The sequence below is a fragment of the Lissotriton vulgaris genome, chromosome 12, assembly GCF_964263255.1.
Source record: "Lissotriton vulgaris chromosome 12, aLisVul1.2, whole genome shotgun sequence".
Lineage (NCBI taxonomy): Eukaryota > Metazoa > Chordata > Amphibia > Caudata > Salamandridae > Lissotriton > Lissotriton vulgaris.
The window spans coordinates 629292322-629314165 of record NC_141700.1 but is presented as its reverse complement, the minus strand read 5'-3'; the positions used below and the strand labels follow the sequence as shown (position 1 = coordinate 629314165).

The 21844-nt window shown below is 44.8% G+C and overlaps 1 protein-coding gene across 1 annotated transcript in view; it reads left to right on the top strand.

Annotated features, from left to right (window-relative positions):
- TUBB3 (tubulin beta 3 class III) overlaps positions 1-19929 on the top strand; it is a 45671-nt gene extending 25742 nt beyond the window's left edge. The window contains exons 2-4 of the mRNA XM_086945783.1: positions 14536-14644; positions 16368-16478; positions 18219-19929. Coding sequence (XP_086801909.1) covers positions 14536-14644; positions 16368-16478; positions 18219-19294 — 1296 coding nt within the window. The 3' untranslated portion in view covers positions 19295-19929. The remainder of the gene's footprint in view (positions 1-14535; positions 14645-16367; positions 16479-18218) is intronic.
- The last annotated feature ends 1915 nt before the right edge of the window (positions 19930-21844 follow it).

Genomic DNA, 21844 nt, shown 5'->3' with positions numbered 1-21844 from the left:
AACTTAGGGCTACAACTCCCTCTCTGAAAGGGAGGAGCTCAGGGATGTTTTTATGATGGATATAGCTAGGATTTGCTACAATCCAACAGATGTGAAGAAAAGAGATTTCTGAGAGTGCTGGGCACAGCGCAAAAAGTGTGAGTGGTGATGTGCTCACTAAAATTGGTTGTCAGTAGAGAAAAAACGTTATTCATAGCCCATTGGTCACCAAATTAAAAACAGTGCAAATGCATTTTTGAAATAATAACCGCATAAGTCCAAAATCAAGGTCTACATGCTTCAGCCATTTTAGATTGAATGTAATCTTGGCCTTCCTCAGGACCGATATATTTATGCTACTGCGTGTGTAAGATGTGAATATAAACGATCATAAAAAAATATATATAGCTTGGACCAATTACAACCTACCAACCTGACGTCTAGTTTCTCAGTGTATTATGGTGCAATGATGACACCTATAATGCATGAGAAATCTGCCTACGCCTCCCCTGCAACCTGCTCAGGAAATGAGGCCCTGCTCTGTTCGTCGGTACCCCAGGTTACGACTGAGCCGTTTGCAGAGGTGACATTAGTCGAATTCCTACTAAAGACTTTGTAGGTGCCATTGCACCATTGGTTGAGACACACAGCACCCTTCAGTCACAGGCCTTCTGCGGCTGCTGCAAAGCATGGTGACCTATCCTGTAGTACTTTGTCTTTTACCATTAGAGTACCATTTACTCATCTTTAACATGAGTCGCCACAGCACACTCATCACTGGTCTTTAGTACCTGGGCTGTAGACTTGGCGTCTGAGAAACTAAGCCCACCTGCTAAGACAGGTGTGAGTTAGATAATGTATTTTAAGAAGAAATTGGGGCCCCTGCCTTAAAGGATGAACCCTGGCAAGGAAGAAAGCGTATTTGTAAGAAAAGCACAATTAGCACCGGGTTTGTGCATACTTTTACACATCCTCAAGACGCATGATTTTATCTAATGTAACTCAAATGACAATTATGTTTCTGATTGTATTTTACTTTATTAAAGATCTTTTTATCCTTTTTTCTTCTTTTTATATATTATATTTTTATGTGCAACACATCGAATCTTATTCACATTTACAAAATACAGTGATCATTTGATACAACATTATTATTCATAGCTATATACAGAAAAAATTCCTTCAATGCATTTCGGCATGGCCTTCCTCAGGAATTCTGTATATGTTCTGTACCAGTGATAGCTGGATGTGATAGCATAGAGGTCGACTTCAAAATAAAAACCACCGTCTACATAGGGCACCTTCGTAAGGCGGTTACAATGGATGACTAGTCCTAATTCATCAAGGGACGTCTATAATAGTGACACCGTGACAAGATCTAGGATAAATGTGTATGGTTCTAATCTCACAACGTAGGTATTTCCGTGTAGCGACTGGATTCTCGGTATTATTGCTGAGCTTACGGCTTTGTTAGAACTGATATTCTCTAGAGCGAAGATCGAACGTCCAGGATTTATTTAAATTTTGTAGCAATTTCTTTGTTAGATAACACCTGCTTCTGCACACACGCTTTTAAAAAGACCAGCCTTTTAGATTAAATCACACCCTATAGGATCTTGTAGAATCCCACAGAATATTGAGTGATGGTACATATGAACATGCCACTCTTCCAACTATAGGTTTGCTGAAGTACACCATCAACCATGATTCTGAGCACTTCTGAGAACTTCACACATGACACAAAACACTAACCTTATTGGTCATACTGGATTCACACTCACTTGCAGTCACATATACATACTTCATCCTGAAACAAAACAACAGGGTGAGCCCGTAGTCTAACACAAATGATATTAACCCCCGTCCGACGTCACAGTGGGCAGTGGGCGTGTACGGAGGACGGCCGGGGGGCGTCCAAACCCCGCTCACTCAATAAATCACCAGCACGCAGCGGAATTCGCACTGCGGTCAAGGTGTTAATACACAATACAAATGCCGTCAACAATAACATTGCTGGTACTGACTAAGACAAGCTGCCACAGCAGCACAGGGGACAGTGTCAGTATGACTTGCTCTTATCTGGGACAGCACACATCCAGGGCTGCCCTTATACAGTCTGTTGCAGTGATTCTTAACATTTTGACAACTGTGGACCCCCATTTAATCATTACTGGAACCCGGGGACAGAAAGAAAAACCCATCAAACAAATGCACAAATGATGAAGCATTTTTTTAAACTTCACAAACAAATATAAAAAAAGAAATATTTCCATGGGAAGATTGGAGTTTTTCTAAATTCAAAAGAGGACACTCATTATCCATACTGTATTCTGTTTGATGCACCCGCACTACTCCCATGAATCACTCTGAGGATACCAACTTAATTTAATAGCCTCTAATTGCAAATTCCTTCACATTTACAGAACATTTTACAATGTTCAGTTTTACAAATTGCTTCTTTTTTTATATACATTTAATGAATCAATTAATATTACTTCAATTTTGAAGCAGTCACAGACAGAGTCTGTGACTGCTTCACATCCCCCAGGGGTCCCCTGACCACAGGTTAAAAACCACTGGTCTATCGTAAATAACTACCTTAGTCCCGGTGGTTTGTGAGCCAGGACTACAGCATCCAGAATTAATTCAGTTGGTAAATAAAAACCCAAGACTGTGACATGGTGTCCCTGTTGACGTACAATCACTTAGTAAATGTGGCTTTAATAAAGTAAGCACCCTGAGAACTTAAAAACCTACACATGCACCCTGGTAAGACCTCAGGCCCATTCCTTCTCCCTTGAGCCCTGTCCAGTTCTTTTTCCAGATATTTTGTCTGCCTAAAATAATACATAAACCATGAGTCCTGGAAAGGACAGTGAAGACGATGTAAAATTGAAGAGACAACAGGAACGTTTTGAGGGTGTACAACCTTTACAACACAACTTTTACAACGACCTACCATTACAACGAAACTTTTACAACGCAAAAACTTTTACAACGCATGTATTTACAACGCATGTTTTTACAACGCATGTTTTTACAACGCAGGTACCTTTACAACGCATACCATTACAACGTAAGTATTTGTAAGTATATAATTATATTTAAAATGTTATATGTTTGGGGTAAAGGGGTATTTTTAGGGTTTAGGGTCAGTTTTGGGTTTTTGGGTAAAGGGGTATTTTTAGGGTTCAGGGTCAGGTTTAAGTTTTTGGGTAAAGGGGTATTTTTAGGGTTCAGGGTCAGTTTTAGATTTTTGGGTAAAGGGGTATTTTTAGGGCTCAGGGTCAGTTTTCAGTTTTTGGGTAAAAGGGTATTTTTAGGGTTCAGGGTCAGTTTTCAGTTTTTGGTTAAAGGGGTATTTTTAGGGTTCAGGGTCAGTTTTCAGTTTTTGGGTAAAAGGGTATTTTTAGGGTACAGGGTCAGTTTTCAGTTTTTGGGTAAAGGGGTATTTTTAGGGTTCAGGGTCAGTTTTCAGTTTTTGGGTAAAGGGGTATTTTTAGGGTTCAGGGTCAGTTTTCAGTTTTTGGGTAAAGGGGTATTTTTAGGGTTCAGGGTCAGTTTTCAGTTTTTGGGTAAAGGGGTATTTTTAGGGTTCAGGGTCAGTTTTCAGTTTTTGGGTAAAGGGGTATTTTTAGGGTTCAGGGTCAGTTTTCAGTTTTTGGGTAAAAGGGTATTTTTAGGGTTCAGGGTCAGTTTTCAGTTTTTGGGTAAGGGGTATTTTTAGGGTTCAGGGTCAGTTTTCAGTTTTTGGGTAAAGGGGTATTTTTAGGGTTCAGGGTCAGTTTTCAGTTTTTGGGTAAAGGGGTATTTTTAGGGTTCAGGGTCAGTTTTGGGTTTTTGGGTAAAGGGGTATTTTTAGGGTTCAGGGTCAGTTTTCAGTTTTTGGGTAAAGGGGTATTTTTAGGGTTCAGGGTCAGTTTTCAGTTTTTGGGTAAAGGGGTATTTTTAGGGTTCAGGGTCAGTTTTCAGTTTTTGGGTAAAAGGGTATTTTTAGGGTTCAGGGTCAGTTTTCAGTTTTTGGGTAAGGGGTATTTTTAGGGTTCAGGGTCAGTTTTGGGTTTTTGGGTAAAGGGGTATTTTTAGGGTTCAGGGTCAGGTTTAAGTTTTTGGGTAAAGGGGTATTTTTAGGGTTCAGGGTCAGTTTTAGATTTTTGGGTAAAGGGGTATTTTTAGGGCTCAGGGTCAGTTTTCAGTTTTTGGGTAAAAGGGTATTTTTAGGGTTCAGGGTCAGTTTTCAGTTTTTGGTTAAAGGGGTATTTTTAGGGTTCAGGGTCAGTTTTCAGTTTTTGGGTAAAAGGGTATTTTTAGGGTACAGGGTCAGTTTTCAGTTTTTGGGTAAAGGGGTATTTTTAGGGTTCAGGGTCAGTTTTCAGTTTTTGGGTAAAGGGGTATTTTTAGGGTTCAGGGTCAGTTTTCAGTTTTTGGGTAAAGGGGTATTTTTAGGGTTCAGGGTCAGTTTTCAGTTTTTGGGTAAAGGGGTATTTTTAGGGTTCAGGGTCAGTTTTCAGTTTTTGGGTAAAGGGGTATTTTTAGGGTTCAGGGTCAGTTTTTGGGTAAAAGGGTATTTTTAGGGTTCAGGGTCAGTTTTCAGTTTTTGGGTAAGGGGTATTTTTAGGGTTCAGGGTCAGTTTTCAGTTTTTGGGTAAAGGGGTATTTTTAGGGTTCAGGGTCAGTTTTCAGTTTTTGGGTAAAGGGGTATTTTTAGGGTTCAGGGTCAGTTTGGGGTTTTTGGGTAAAGGGGTATTTTTAGGGTTCAGGGTCAGTTTTCAGTTTTTGGGTAAAGGGGTATTTTTAGGGTTCAGGGTCAGTTTTCAGTTTTTGGGTAAAGGGGTATTTTTAGGGTTCAGGGTCAGTTTTCAGTTTTTGGGTAAAAGGGTATTTTTAGGGTTCAGGGTCAGTTTTCAGTTTTTGGGTAAGGGGTATTTTTAGGGTTCAGGGTCAGTTTTCAGTTTTTGGGTAAAGGGGTATTTTTAGGGTTCAGGGTCAGTTTTCAGTTTTTGGGTAAAGGGGTATTTTTAGGGTTCAGGGTCAGTTTTGGGGTTTTGGGTAAAGGGGTATTTTTTGGGTTCAGGGTTAGTTTTAGGTTTTTGGGTAAAGGGGTATTTTTAGGGTTCAGGGTCAGTTTTCAGTTTTTGGGTAAAAGGGTATTTTTAGGGTTCAGGGTCAATTTTTAGTTTTTGGGTAAAGGGGTATTTTTAGGGTTCAGGGTCAGTTTTGGGTTTTTGGGGTACAGGAGAACAGGGTAAAAATAAATTTAAATTTAAATTAAATTAAATTAGTTAAATGAAATTAAATTAAATTAAATTACATTACATTAAATTATATTATTTCAATTAATTTACAATTAAAAAAGTAATATATACTTACAAATACTTACGTTGTAATGGTATGCGTTGTAAAGGTACCTGCGTTGTAAAAACATGCGTTGTAAATACATGCGTTGTAATAGTTTTTGCGTTGTAAAAGTTTCGTTGTAATGGTAGGTCGTTGTAAATGTATGCGTTGTAACGTCATACATCTCGTTTTGAGTCCAAGAACCCAGAGTTTAGGGTCTAAGGGATCACCCTTCACAGGCGTACAAATCACAGCATGCATTTGTTTAGAGGTTAAAAGGAGAAGGTAAGACTGACCTCTAGTCATCTCTTGCCATCCATTTTAGGTCATCATTGGCCCCCATTGCTTTCCTCATCCTTAAAGTGAAAATAAGAGGGAACAGCGAGGGCTTCCTAAAACATAAAATGCAGGCACCTCTTGAGGTGATCCGTGCCTAACATAAAAATAGGTTACTTGGGTTAGAATTTCCACCAAAACCTACATTTACAGTTTATAATCCATCATTGTTTGCACTTCTCTTAAGTAGCATAAGGAACGGCACACAGGTGAGACATAGCAAAGAGCAAATCAAAGGTCTACCGGGCAAGCATGGTCTACTGCACTTTAACCATTGGGGCTGGGGCTATTCACCTCTTATGTCCCAGGGTCCACCCTACTATGCCTCTGCAAATTTGGCACAGTACAACACCTTCAGGACTTGACTGTCAGGGATAGCTATGAAGAGCAGACACAGGCTTCTCAGGGAGTTAGTGTGGGGGTGCTTCAAGCTCAGGACTCAACAGTCAGCCAGCAGTGCAAAACATTGAATGTCCAACCCAGTTCTTGTCTTTCAAAAATAAACGACCTTAATACACAGGAAACACAATTCTACAAACTACAGCATAGAGTTACAGACATTTTACTGGCTTGTGGCCTTTGTACTCCGGGATCTGACATCTGTTGCTTTACTTCCTCAGCCCACTCTCTCCAATATTCACAGATTCAAGTCAGTCTGTGGACAGCTGCAGGTATCAGACACAGGTGCAGTACTACCCCCTGCCCCCTTAGAGTGCATGTGCTCAGTTGCTTTTAATGGTCCCAACAGTTTGTGTATCTGATCACTGAGGAGCTTCATACTGTGCATGGCAGGGACTTAGAGCACACACCTGGCTCTCCCTCCTCTGAGAGGGGTCGCTCTGGCTGTGAGAGCTTCAGACTTGGGTCAGATTCACTGGGAGCAGCAGCAGCAGAGGCTTTTATCCAGAGTCTGTGCAGGTTTGCAGACTCCAGCGTAATTGTAGGTCTCTGGCTGGTCACAAGCCTGTTTTGAGCATTGGGTGAGTTGAGTAGTGAACCGGGGCATCAGAAGTCCCGGGACTGCTTCAAGGCACTGTTCTGCAGGCAGCACAATCCCAGCTCAGGTTACAGTGCAGGGTTAGCAGTCATCACAAAGTGCAGTCAGTCGTCACAGCAGCTACTCTGCACAGGCACACTTCAGTCTGTTGCAGGGGCACAGTCCACTTAAGCACATGTCCACAGCGGCACAGTCTGCTCGGCTACATCTTCAGGATCACAGTAGCACAGTGTGTTGGCCAAATTTCTGGTCAGTGCCACAGTCCAGGCCCTCAGTCACCACTTCAGGATGGCAGCGGCACAGCCTGCTCAGACACAATTTCAGGACAATACAGCGGTGCAGGCGTCTTGGCATCGCTTAAGGATCACAGCAGAACAGCCTGGCACACTCTCTTCCTGGGTCAAATTAAACTTGGAACTGGAGCAACGAGTGGGTCTGCAGCTAACACTTCTACGCAATGCAGTCAAAGTATAAGGGATGTGGATTCTCTATATGCACTCTCCAAACTGGTGCTTCTTCTTTCATGTGTCCTCTTCAGGCTATTCTCCAGACACAGCCTTTGTGTAGAGTGATGCTCCTCACAGGAAAGTGTTTCCAGTTTAGGGCCCTCACAACAGAGGTTCAAAGAGGTGTGTGTTTTCTTCACCTGGTTATCAACAGCCACAACTCAAGGACCCTTCACACTCTAAACAACAGAGACAGCAGTCCCACCCTTCACCCCATCCTCCCTCAAATGGCAGTGCTCAGGAAAAAAAATCAGCAACACGGATCAGCAAGAGGACTTAATCATATATCTAAAGGAGCCCTGTCTCCTATTTCCTCCTACTTCAGTGTCTATGTCTCCTCCTTCCAGCTTCAGGAATGTCAGCAATACACTTCCACTGTCTCGGAAAACAACCTCGTCAAGAAAAATCTAGGTGTCCTATTAGATGATGGCTTATCCATGGATGAACATGTTAAAAGCATATCGGGCACATGTTTTGGCCTGATATGCATGCGTAAGAAGGTGTTCCCTTGGATACCTCTTTCTGCCAGAAAACCCTGACTCAGGCTCTGATAGTGAGCCACCTGGATTATGGTAATTCCCTAATGGTTGGTAGAAATGATGGCCTCTTTTCTAGGCTTCATGTGGTGCAGAACACAGCAGCTTGCCTTGCCCTAAATCTTCCTCCACGGCCACCTTCTCAACCCTTATTGTGTCTGCTCCACTGCCTGCTCATTAAAAAACGGGCTCTATTTAAGCTTTTATTTCTGAGCTTTAAGACCCTGCAAGGAAGGGGACCAGACTAGCTGAATAATAAACTACAGCCATATACTCCCACCCGGCTACTTAGATCCAGTGACCAGTTATTACTATGCCCCAAATGGATAAACAAAACCAGACTGGGTGGTTGTGCCTTTTCCTTCCTGGTCCTCCATCACTAGAATAAGCTGCCGCTTCACATTCACACTTGCTCCAACTCAATTCAGTTCAGAAAACTTCTTTAAAACCTGGCTGTTCAATCTCTAACCGGACATTGCTTTTCTAATCGTTGTCTGATTCTGCTGCGGCGAGAGATCCCATCGGGTATGATACGTTGCGCTTGACAAATGATAATCATAATAATAATCTCCATCTTGTATGCATGGACAGGCCAGGCCTTTCCAAATGGAACCCACAGGACTCATTCATTCTTGTTCACTCATACACAGAATGAATGCACCTGACAGGATACACACAAAACAAACACACATACCGTGCGCTGTGATGTTAGTGTGAGGACCTGGGTAAGCACATAGGTACAGATACTGGTACGAGTGGGCCAGAGTCCTCTACTCCAATAACACAGGTTAAAAGGTCTGACAAAATGTTCAGATTCACAAAACACTGTAGATTGCCACCACCAATCTACTTGCTTACCCCATTACAGGGACAGTATTGCACAGTGAAACAAACGAGGGCATGCTTGATGTGCCCCTCCAGGACCAGGACCTCACTCATGTCAAAGGACACCCCTAGGCCCCCCAGACACACTCTAGATTAGTGTGAGGTTGGAAACAAAATCAAAAATCAGAATCCTAGATATTCACAGGCGGGCACTCCAGGGGCGGCTCTAGGCTCATGGCGGCCCTGGGCAGGGAGCATAGGTAGAGGGTCCCCGAAGAGGGGGTCCGGGGGGGGAGGGCGGAGCCCCCCGAGCTCAGGAAGGTGTTTTAATAAAACTTTGAAGTGGAATAGAGCTGGAGGCCGCCAAATCCCTGCCAGGGGCCACCACGCAAATATGTATCCATCCTCAGAGGATTATTATATTAAGGATATATATTGGCGTGGCGGCCCCTGGGGTTTGGCGGCCCTGTGCTGGTGCACAGCTTGCACATGCCTAAGGCCGTCCCTGGGCAATCCGAGCAAGGGAATATGACTACACCATGCACAGGGCACCCACGTCCCAACACCATTGTGAAAGTGCCACATTAGCCTGAAAATATATTGGGACACCCACAAAACAGTGAAATAATTCTGCTGAAAACAAAATTAGACATAAAATGATGGTGGCAAGGGGTGAGAGGTGCAGGTGTAGTTCTCATAAATTTTATAGAAAAAAGGATATATAAATGTTAGCCACTTCCAAAACTTCTATGTCAAGCGACTCCGAGTGTGAGCTTATCAACTGTAGGATGGATTTAGGGAGTGAAAGAAAGAGAAAGCAAGAGTAACTACTATCACTTACATTAACAGGCTATACAATTAATATATGCTCAAAGTATATCTCTAAACAATGTATGCAATAATATATGATAACATGAAGGTGTGGGTTTTTACTCTAATGAAAAAATAACTATTGTTATAAAAATGGTAACTGAAATTTCCCTAAAAAAACTGTAGTTGATGGCCCACTATAGTTACAATTCAAAACCGAAAAACCAGTGGAATTTAAATTTCAAACTCCCCCAAACCATAAACACTACTCATAATCTCAACCACTGATGACATCACAAATCACTTAATCGAATTCCACATTAAAGCTGCAAGCTGCTGTGGAGTCAAGGTCAATCCCTGGACGGTTCTACTGAAAGCCAAGGCCTGTGCCCAGAAGTTACTAGCCAAAGGAACACTGTAGTGAGGCGTGGGAGAAGAAGTTTTACGCATTGGCCTGTACCGCATGGCCTGCACGTACTGCTTAGAGGACAAAGCTGAAGGCCATGCCTGGGCTGGTAGAGGATGGGTCTTACATAACAATGTGGCAAAAGTCCAGTCCTTGCACCCAGAGACCACTGGACACTCTTGCAGGCCATGTCCAGCAGGTACTAGGAGTAGGAGCTAAGAACAGGGGTCTGTTTGCCGACCAAGAATTGAAACCACTGGTCAAGGCCTGTACACATTGCCTTGGTTGAAAGTCATGCTGACAGAATTTATAGGGGCAGAATGTTCAGCAGATGGTTACAGATGTTCATTGTTGATGTGAAAGTGGGCCCTGGACTCACCAACGTCGCACAATGTTCTCAGTGTGCAAGGACAGTCCCTGCTTCCTGTTTACAGCCTAGAATGGAACCCATTGTATTTTGGATGAAAGATGGTGTCGCCTGTGATGACATCAGTGTTGTCATCTAAGTCATCTTGTGTGAAGTCATGAGTTGTACATAGAGGGTATGGTTGGGCATCTATAACAGGAGCAGTTCAGTAGATATTTGGTTTCTTTTAGTGAAGTTTAGTTAGCTGGTGTACTTGCTACTGCCATAGTAAAAACCACCAAATGTATTTGAGCTATTGCATTGAAAACAAGCTTTGTTTTCTCCCACTATCAGCAGCATGTCTAGCCAAAGATGGCTTCCGTGCAAAGCTGTATTTTCGTGACATTCCGCAAACAATACAATTCGGAATCCCACCTTTTGGAATAAATAATACTGCTTTCTTGCGAGCTAAAGCTTCGTTGGCTAGAACTATCTGTTTCAGTAAAGTGTCTATCTCGTTTGAGTGGAACTAGCACTTTTCGGGGCCATGGCAAACTTCTTCACCAATAAATATCGGTTGTCATCATTTTAGATTGCTCGATTAGGTAGATATATACCTGTTCCTCACCAGGGCAAGTTCTTTACTCCAAACCTTCACCTTTACCATGGCCAGCCCCTCAGGAAAGAGTCATCCCTCTTCGGCACCTTGGCCAGCTCCCCTGGAAAGAGTCTTCCCTCTTCAGCACCATGGCCAGCTCCACTGGAAGGAGTCTTCTCTCTTCAGCACCTTGGCCAGCTCCTTTCTGCAGAAAAAGCCCTTGTTTAGAACCTTGGCTAGCTCCTTCATATAGAACCTTCAGCACACACCAAGGGTAGGTCTTTTACTCTGATCTGTTACTCTTTAGCACATTGGATAGCTCCTTTGGAAATAATTTTCTCGTTCTGCATCATGGATATCTCCTTTACACAGAACTCTCACTTGTCAGAACTTGAGATGGCTCGTGTAGGTCAGCACCAAGGCTTGCTCGTTGACACTCAACTATTGCTCATTAGCACCAAAGCTGTCTGCTTTGAAAGGAGCTATTCAGCACCACGGATAGCTCCTTTGCATAGAACTTGTATTCTTCCACACCTTGATTAGTTATTTTGTATAGAGCTATCATTCTTCAGATCCTTGGCTAGCTCCTTTAGAAAGAGTTATTCCCTTCTTCTGCATTAGGGGTAGTTCCTTCACATAGAATTTTCAGGCTTCTACACTTTATATTGCTCCTTTTGAAAGAACTAATCCGGTTCAGCACAAACGGCAATTCCTTTCCACCAAACCATTTCTCTTCAACATCATGGCTTGCTCAAATGGAGACTCCCACTCCTCTTTGGTGCAAACTACTCCAGAGCTCAAGGATAGATGTAAATAGGTAATAGATTAGTAATGTGTCATTCCCTTTCTCCTTGTCGTAATAGTTGTGGTAAACTTGTCGAGTTTGTGGTCTTGCGATCTCATGTTTTTACTCTATTGTTTTGAATAGAGATGGATTAATTGAGTTGGAAGATGTGGGTGGTTATTGGCAGTGGTGGACATGTGCACCTGATACTTGGATGGGTTGGATAGAAAAGAGGGAAGAGCCTAGAAAGATGTTTGGGAGTCCATAGTAGGCAGAAAGATTTGGGATCAGTCAGAGAGTGGGGTAGTGGTAGAGGAGGGCCAAATCAAAGTCGATGTCAGAGCACTTTACAAATTGCATACATCTGCAAATTTTTGATGCAAAGCTACACAATTCCTAAAATATAGTTAAATGACGGTCCCATTTTCTTTTGTGTTTACACAGAAGTTTTTAACTATGTTTTCCAGTGAACGACATACTCATCTTTAATTATATATATTCAAGTATATTCTTACAACATTAGGCAAATACGAAAGAGGCCTGCAGAAGAAAGAGTTTTTTTGTGGAACCCAGGTTATAAAAGGCCAACATTATATTAGTATGGGAAAGGATTATGCTTGTTAAGTAAGAATTCGGTGTCTTCTCATTAAAAAGTGGTATGGATGAGCTGTCCTCGCAGCAGTCTGACTCTCTTCACTAGGCACTGTCCTTCTTCAACCCCAGTACTATCGTCTCTTCTTGGAGCACACGAGTTTCTAGGGGGTCTCTGAAGATAAGCTTTTTTTCTAATGGAGAACCCCTACTTTCAAAGGATGTTGAGTCCAGATTTGGGGCATGGGCTGCCGCAGCTCACAGATCCAGAGACAAGGGGTAGTTGCTGAAGTGAAGGCTTCAGATGGGGTTGGGACATCTTACTCTGAAGGTATGGGAGAGGTTGTTCTAAATGGGAAATGTTTGGAAGCAGGGGCGGCTCTTACGTAAGGGAGCATTGCCCCACTGCTCTCAGAGCAGGAAAAGGAAAATATTTATTTGCTACGTAGCTAGATTGGGGTGGGGCTGCGGTCACTGGGGAAAATGGTGGGCACAGTAGCATTTCCTCCCAGCAGGCAATACGTTTACCTGGGGATGGGACAATCTTCCAAGGGCTATGCCTGCTTTCAGACTCAAGCTCCCGTCGTAGAGAGCCTGACAGTGGCGGCTGGTAATATTACCAGAGATTGGGGCGGGGGAAGACACATGCACCTCTATCACACCTATGCATTAACACATGGACCCACACCCATTCACAACACTCACTAACAAATACCCATACATTCATACATACACGCACGCACCAAACATAAAAAATACATAAAGCTTATATTAACAACTCTCCGAGAGGAAAGCCTTGGAGGTCCCGGGAGGGTTGTGACTTAGGTCAGCCAATGAGGGAAGGCAGCAGTCACAGAGTGGGATGGGGTCAGGGATAATGCTGAACCCCACCTCACTCTGTGATGAGGTGTCACTGGGCACTTAAGGGCACTCCAGGGCTTAAAACTGAAGCACCCAGGTCCGAGGCAATCTGTGACACTCCCCCTGGTCACAAGGACGAGTACCTCGAGGCACTTTTGCCACGCTGAGGTGGCCATGCCCACAGGGCTGTGAAATGCTCAGCCTGGCAAAGTTAAGCTCAAGCAGCCTGGGGCCTGAACATATAGCCTGACCTGAACTATGATTGTCTGTCAAGCTGGCTTTGTTCAGCCCGACAGACACTCCTCTTGCCTGGAAAATGGTCGGGGTTATGGCTCCTCAGCCCATATGGATAGGCCGCTGCTGGAGCCTGCATATAGCAGCATACATCCGCAAGATGATCTTGTCATGGGCGAAGCTTCCAGTGGTGCAGTGGCACCGGGGCCCAGAGGCCTCAGGGGCCCACTGAACCCCAGTGATTTTAATGGGCCATTACTTATAAGTACTGAGTACATGAACTTCTTATTTCTATCACTCTGAGTACTGGCAGTTCTCCACTGCGGAGGTGAGTACAAGTACTCATGAACGGTAGGCTCACTGGCTTCTAGTGCTTGTGAGCCCTAGCCTGCCAGAGTGGAACCTGCCTCTGACAGCCAAGGTGCTTCTGTAGCCCTGAGCTGAGCCCCAACTGAACTATTCAGCATGGGCTCGTTTGCATAATGTCCGGGTCTTCACCATCACACTTTGTTTCACAGACCATGGTCCATTCAGGCCCTGTGCTGTCAATCACATTCTTACTATTGTGTGTATTTGTGCAAACACAGAAATCAAAGCAGTCCACTGACAGCAGTAATTAAGATAGCCATGGCAAGTAAGGAGTTTAAAATGGCTTTAACCCCACCTAAGTCTTTTGTGGGAGTTTCTGCACATGTCTGGGTGTTTGTCTGCTTGTGTGTGCATGTCTTTGTGAGAGAGACAAGCGAGAGAAAGAGGGAGAGAATTGGGACACTCTAAGGAGGTAATTTAAAGGAGATGTGTGGGATGCTTTGTGTGTGCATGTCTGCTTGTTTCTTAGTGTGTGCTCCTTGAGAATATATCGTTTTATGCTAAACAACAGCAAACAACAGTATGGCATTAAAAATCTGCAAATATTCAAAACAAGGAAATGTTAACATGTCATCGCGTTTGGTGTCCATTCTGTGTAATGAGTTAACCTGTTTTTGTTTTTTAAAAAATATAAACGCATTTCTCATGTGTTTTCGCATGTGCTGCAACGGTATAGAAGCTATAAAGTATCATCATGGGTTGCCTTTAGCCCCACCCACTCACCACACCTCTAGCTCATATCCATGAGTACCTGCACTTATTTTTTCCCATTTAAAGCACTGCTTAACCCCGAGTACTGCTGTATTTTATAATTCAAACAGCAGAGAAGGGGCCCATTTCCTTCCTAGTTCTAAGGTCCATGGCACACTGGCTACGCGACTGAACCTACGCTACTGATCCTCGTGTGCTCAGCAGACACCCCCACACCCCTCCCTGCAGTCAAGCTCGCCCATTCAGATATGTGCCTCGAGTATGTGTGCCCTTTCATGACTCTTTGTATCTTTTTGTTTTGCTCCTCAGTTCTGGGAGGTGATCAGTGACGAGCACGGAATAGATCCCAGCGGAAACTACGTAGGAGACTCCGACCTGCAGCTGGAAAGGATCAGCGTGTACTACAACGAGGCCTCCTGTGAGTACCGTCCGTTGACGCTCTTCCTGGGGCCTCCAGCCTGCCTCACACCTGTTCTGTCTGTGTGATGTGGAGCTCACCCCTCCTTCCAGTACCGAAGTGCTCTTCGTCTTCCTGGCCCGAATAGAGGTGCCTCACCTGCCCTGACACTCCAAGGCGCTCCTCGCTTGCCCTGGTTCCCAAAGGTCATCCTCATTCCCTGCTGCCAGAGGTGCTACTAACCGGCCCTGGCCCTTAAAAGTGCGCCACAAAGACTTTTTCCACGTACTCTGACCCACTACAGGGCTCTTCACCTATTCTCGCTCACAACAGCGCTCCTCACTTGCCCTGGTCCCTAAAGATGCTCCTCACTTGCCCTGGTCCCTAAAGATGCTCCTCACTTGCCCTGGTCCCTAAAGATGCTCCTCACTTGCCCTGGTCCCTAAAGATGCTCCTCATTTGCCCTGGTCCCTAAAGATGCTCCTCACTTGCCCTGGTCCCTAAAGATGCTCCTCACTTGCCCTGGTCCCTAAAGATGCTCCTCACTTGGCCTGGTCCCTAAAGATGCTCCTCACTTGCCCTGGTCCCTAAAGATGCTCCTCACTTGCCCTGGTCCCTTAAGGTGCTCCTCACTTGGCCTGGTCCCTAAAGATGCTCCTCACTTGGCCTGGTCCCTAAAGATGCTCCTCACTTGCCCTGGTCCCTAAAGATGCTCCTCGCTTGGCCTGGTCCCTAAAGATGCTCCTCACTTGGCCTGGTCCCTAAAGATGCTCCTCACTTGCCCTGGTCCCTAAAGATGCTCCTCACTTGCCCTGGTCCCTAAAGATGCTCCTCACTTGCCCTGGTCCCTTAAGGTGCTCCTCACTTGGCCTGGTCCCTAAAGATGCTCCTCACTTGCCCTGGTCCCTAAAGATGCTCCTCACTTGCCCTGGTCCCTAAAGATGCTCCTCGCTTGGCCTGGTCCCTAAAGATGCTCCTCACTTGGCCTGGTCCCTAAAGATGCTCCTCACTTGCCCTGGTCTCTAAAGATGCTCCTCGCTTGGCCTGGTCCCTAAAGATGCTCCTCACTTGGCCTGGTCCCTAAAGATGCTCCTCACTTGGCCTGGTCCCTAAAGATACTCCTCACTTGCCCTGGTCCCTAAAGATGCTCCTCACTTGCCCTGGTCCCTAAAGATGCTCCTCACTTGCCCTGGTCCCTAAAGATGCTCCTCACCTGGCCTGGTCCCTAAAGATGCATCTCACCTGTCTTAACCCCCAATCATGCGCCTCACCCTCCCTGGCCTACAGAAGTGTCCCTAGGGGTGGGCAGAGTTCATGGAGTTGCACTACGCGGAATTCCACGATGTTGCATAAAAACTCTGTGGAATTCCATGGGGTTCCGCTCTGCCCTTTACCTGCTGGTAAAGTTGTGTTAAATTAGCGGCATTAACAAGCGATAAGTAAAGACAGTGCAGCTTATGTCTGCTTTTAAACCAATAACATTGCCCCTTGTTTAGGTTCCCACTTACATAGTAGGGACCATCCTGCGCATTCGTCCTACATGTCTTTCGCGTCAGCGATGTATTTACTTCTGAGAGTACCCGGGTATTTATAGGCAGGCGCTCATCCATCATTGCATCTGTTTGCAAATCCTTGTAGATCACCCTTCATAGTTCTGTGCCAGTGCAGAGTTTCCTGTGCACACATAGACACATCTCCCTCCTTAAAAGTACACATTGGTGTAACACATTCCTTTTCCCTGCAGCTCACAAGTATGTCCCTCGAGCAATCCTGGTGGACCTGGAGCCTGGAACCATGGACAGTGTACGATCCGGGGCCTTCGGACACCTCTTCAGGCCGGACAACTTCATTTTTGGTACGTATCTACAGCTAGATGCGCTGGTTTCCTTGTGATGATACCTCAGTAGCACCTCTTGGTATGGCTGTGTCTGTTTTCTCAAGGGTCTGCTAGCATTAGTTCCTGTCTTATCTAGCTCTCTGTATTTTTTTGGCTGCCATTGAATTCCACAGGCATCTCTTTTATGGTGGGAAGCAGCCCAGGTTTGGGGCAGGTGAATGTGGTAATATCCCTCAGAGGTGCAGGGCTTGTGTTTTAGCTGTAACCCAAGTAACAACAGGGGGATTCACGTTGGGCTGGCTTAAATAAGGGTGGAGAGCATTTTGTGGTAATCTGTACTATAGAAACCTCTTCCTTCTATCCCTCATCTCATGAACTTCGCATCATGGGAAATAGGATGAGAGAGCAGGTCTCGGTACACATCAGCGTGGAACCAGGCTGTACAGGCTTCGAGTGTTGCCCAGACGTTGTGTCTTTGCACAGCTAGCACTCTCTTCCCAGGTCTTTTGAAGTCAGTTATTGGAGGCCCAGGTTGACAAAAAGCCCCAGGCACAAGGCCTTCATTCCTGGACTACTACTAGCCTTGAGTTTCCCTCAGCAGTTGGGCTCTTTGCTCCCTCCCGTCACACTTACAGCCTTCTGTTGAGGTAGATCGACCACACAAATGTGTCACATGCTCCCTCGTTAGCCACCTACCAGCACTCGCCCTGCTATGTATACAGCAAGCCTCACAAGGCATGTCCCGGAAATCAATCAGTAACACAGATGGTATATGTATGCATCCATGAGCAAATCCAGACCCGCACTTCCCATCGCAATTACATTTACCTGTACATGCATCACACAAAACCCTGTCTCCTAGTCAGCACAGGGCCCTCCTCGTCTGAGGGGGTCGAGGGGCTCTGGATAGGAGAAATTGAGTTTTGGATTAGCCTTGCTTCCACTGGGTACATCACAGGCAGAATTCACTAAGCACAGACCAGCTCTACCCCACTAGGTCCAAAACACCTGATACCAGAGAAATACGTGACCCAAACACTAACACAGACCTCCTCATGAGTTGGGCGTTGCAGGGGTCTGGAATTGCAGAAGGACACTTCTATCCATCATGATGTTGGCATCAGAGGCGGGCGGTACACCAGAGCAAATTAATCATGTGGGAAAATTCCGAAATTTAAAAGAAGACCATTACAACCTCTATCCTTTCAATCCGTGTACACCTGTCTAGCCCTTTTTTGAGTTGGTCATTAGCTGCCAGGGAATTATGATCATGCCCCAGCGGCAATTACTTCAAAGATGGAGGCAAAACTAGTTTAAATTGCGAGAAGACGAGATAGCATCGTACGTGAATAAAATTATTAGCAAAATCGGTTGGAGAGGTAGACCCATGAAAAGATGGCAGTGGATATACTGCTCAGGAAATATAGCTGTTATTATTATTCGATAAAGAAGTGAATATCCATCAGGCATTCAAGGTCTTTCTTTTTGGAAAGGGCTGAAATATATTGTAGGAGAATGATGCCTTAGGAAGGTGGAGCTTCTGTTGCTTCACTGATAGAGCACTCACTAAAAGATCTAAGACACATGGTTGGGGGAGCTGTGTAATGTACTTTAAAGATCATAAGGTGACATCTGGGTACAGCTGTGAAACCTCAATCAAAGTCTTTTTCCAGCCCTAGATGGACTCATCTGTTCTGATGAGATAACTCATGTTGTTCAAGTCCTAAAGTTGTATGTTTCTTCTGCTTGACTTCACAGGGCAGAGTGGTGCTGGTAACAACTGGGCAAAAGGTCATTACACAGAGGGAGCCGAGCTGGTGGACTCCGTCCTGGACGTGGTGCGGAAAGAATGCGAGAACTGTGACTGCCTGCAAGGATTCCAACTGACCCATTCCCTGGGTGGCGGCACCGGCTCTGGCATGGGCACGCTCCTGATCAGCAAAGTCAGGGAAGAGTACCCTGACCGCATCATGAACACTTTCAGTGTTGTGCCCTCGCCAAAGGTGTCCGACACTGTGGTGGAGCCCTACAACGCTACACTCTCCATCCACCAACTGGTGGAGAACACAGACGAGACATACTGCATTGATAATGAAGCCCTGTATGACATCTGCTTCCGGACCCTCAAACTGGCCACCCCCACCTATGGTGACCTGAACCACCTCGTGTCCGCCACAATGAGCGGAGTTACTACCTCGTTGAGGTTCCCTGGTCAGCTCAACGCTGACCTTAGGAAGCTTGCAGTCAATATGGTCCCGTTCCCTCGTCTCCACTTCTTCATGCCTGGCTTTGCCCCACTCACAGCCCGTGGAAGCCAGCAGTACCGGGCCCTGACTGTTCCTGAACTCACCCAACAGATGTTTGATGCCAAGAACATGATGGCCGCATGTGATCCTCGCCATGGCCGATACCTGACAGTCGCTACTGTCTTCCGGGGACGCATGTCCATGAAGGAAGTTGACGAACAGATGCTGGCCATCCAGAGCAAAAATAGCAGCTACTTTGTGGAGTGGATCCCGAACAACGTGAAGGTGGCAGTGTGTGACATCCCTCCCAGGGGTCTCAAAATGTCTTCCACCTTCATCGGAAACAGTACTGCCATCCAGGAGCTATTCAAGCGCATCTCCGAGCAATTCACTGCCATGTTCAGGCGCAAAGCCTTCCTTCACTGGTACACCGGCGAGGGCATGGATGAGATGGAGTTCACCGAGGCAGAGAGCAACATGAACGACCTGGTGTCCGAGTACCAACAGTACCAGGACGCCACTGCTGAAGAAGAAGGTGAAATGTATGAAGATGACGAGGAGGAATCCGAGGCTCAAGGCGGGAAGTGAAGGCCCACCCTTGTCGCTAGTGTCTTAGGCATCTCTTAACATGATGCATCAACTTCACTCATGTCTTACAGGTCCAAGAAGTCCTTTGTCGTCTATACTCATCTAGCTGACCATTGTCCATAGCTTCTTGTCGCTTATGATTTGGCGTGGCAATAGTTGCAATATTCTGTTTTTTACTGAATTATAGCCACATCCTAAATTACTATAGTCCCGGATACTTTTTTAACTTAAAGAGTTAAGTAAAAGCTTTTTTTTATGGTTTCTGTCATTTTGTTATTTATCGATTGCGGGATACTTAATAAATCGTTTTGCTCTCCAGTACTTATCAGACCTAGACATTTCTTGTGGCAGTATTCATTTCTGAAGTAGTCTAGCCCAATGTGCCCAATGTGAAAACCTGTAAGTCACATTCGATTCTGAGGAGTCGTCGGCACGAGGAGGTTTCAAGATTTTCCATTAAAGCAGTGGAACTACCAGAAATGTAACACCTTTTTTAAATACATTAATAAAAACAGACTCGTTTCCATGACTGTTTAATATTGTTTGGACATAATTTATTATTTTATATAAAACTTTTTGCATATTATATAGAATATTAAAATAGTTGCATTCTCTTGCCAGAATGTGAAACTGTCTGTATGGGTCTCCATTTATTGTCAGCATTCACAGCCCCACTATTTGTCCAAAATATACAAAGCCGAAACAGAAGCCCAAAACATTTAATTGCCTTACTTTCCTACATTTACTTTCTTTTTTTTCTCTCCGTTATTTGACTCTTTTGCCCCATCACTTTATTTCTTCTTCGTTATTGTATTTTTGTTACATTGATTGTCAGTATCACATTTTTTGCGCATGCTTTTTCTGCAGTTCTAAATTATTTAACCCCTTCTTTTTTCTCCCCTTGCGTCATTTTTCATTGTTTTTCTTCTCCTTACCTTTCCTCCTCTGTTGAAATTTGTACAACCTGCTTATAGTTCTTCTTCACTGTTGCAGTCCTCATGTTAAATAAGACAGTGCTGAAAATGAAATAAGTATACTCAGAAAATTAATAAATGGGGGGGTGCAGTGGCAGAAGGGGGTGGAGCCAAAAATGCAGCACCATGAGAAGGGGAGTGAATGTTCATATAACCCTGTTGTTTACTGCAATTGCTGGAGAGATATTTGTACACTCTCTGGTCACAGGTGTGAGTCGTGATAAAACTGCTCTAATCGTACATAGATTAGAAAGCATGGGAGTGTGCTGTAGGTCACAGATGTGTATTTTATCCAAAAAGGTTCCGTTTGTTGATGATTTTCCAGTGGCATTCCTTGTGTTACCGGCAGATCACAAGTTACAATTCTAGTAAACAATCTCAGTTATGTGACCGCTGCAAATATCTCCATGTAACTTGCCAAACATACATTTGACACCTTGGAGGTTTGAACTCAGTGCTTCATTATTCCAAGGTTGGTAAATATCAGTTACGATGGGAAGTAACTTACTACAAAGTGCCAAAAATGTTCAACTTGTATTATGTCCTATACTCATTGTGTAATGACACACACGGGTGGATACAACTGGTGGTTCCACAGGGCGAGCACAGATCAGCATACTTTACAAAGACTCAGAGTTTGAAAAAGTAAAAACACGTTGAAATCTCAGTTCATCTGTTAGTAAGTTGTGAAGTTACACAGAGCAGGGGTATCTTTCTTTTTCTTGATGGGCTGCTGCTTGTGGTGGCGAAATGTGATGTTCAAGTGTTTCTTTGGACCTCCAGCTACGCCCAATCAAGACACCGTAGAGAGATTTAAGATTGTGGGTGAAGTGAGGCATTTGCTACCTCTTGCACTGGATATTGTGAGCCTTCTGCTTCTCTGAGGGGAGAAGCAGGATGAAAGTCTGGACACGCCTGCATGTTTCCCAGGGTCTTCACACAGTGCCAGGACATAGGCGGGATCATTCACTGGTACCGGCTGAGAGCCGGATTCCCTCTCCAATCAGCACTGTAGTAAGGATCCAGACAAGGAAGCCTTGGACTAACCAAGTTTACCAGTAAATGAATTGGCCATCACTATATTAGGCAGCGAGCTCTGGCCTGTAGTTTGGTTGCAGTTCCAGTCAGGGTGTGCTGATGGTAATCCAAACTGAAAGCACATGCTCCTTAGAGCCTGACTCTTAATTTTGTGTCCTTCCTCACTTTCTGGACTTGTTAAACATCGATCCTAATTCGAGCATAGCTGGGCACAATATCCCTTTCCACAGGAAATTAAGAGTAACATGGTAATCTTAGGGCGTAGCCCACCAGGGTCCAAAACGGCCATGTTTTTTTGGGAGCTCATGGTAGTGATTCTTCCTTTACTTGGTGTGGCACCCTTTAGACCATGAAAACCCTGGAGACTGTGCCTAGAAGGGGCGGGAAGGGCGATGCCCTGCAAAGTACTCAGCATCCCTGAAAAGATTACCCCAAGGTATAGTAATAGCGGCTTCTCTCTAACCTAGCAAGTACTAACAGTCCCATCCTGTCTCGCCCAGCCAGGGCGAGACAGGATGGGAGTCTTTGAAGTGGAAGC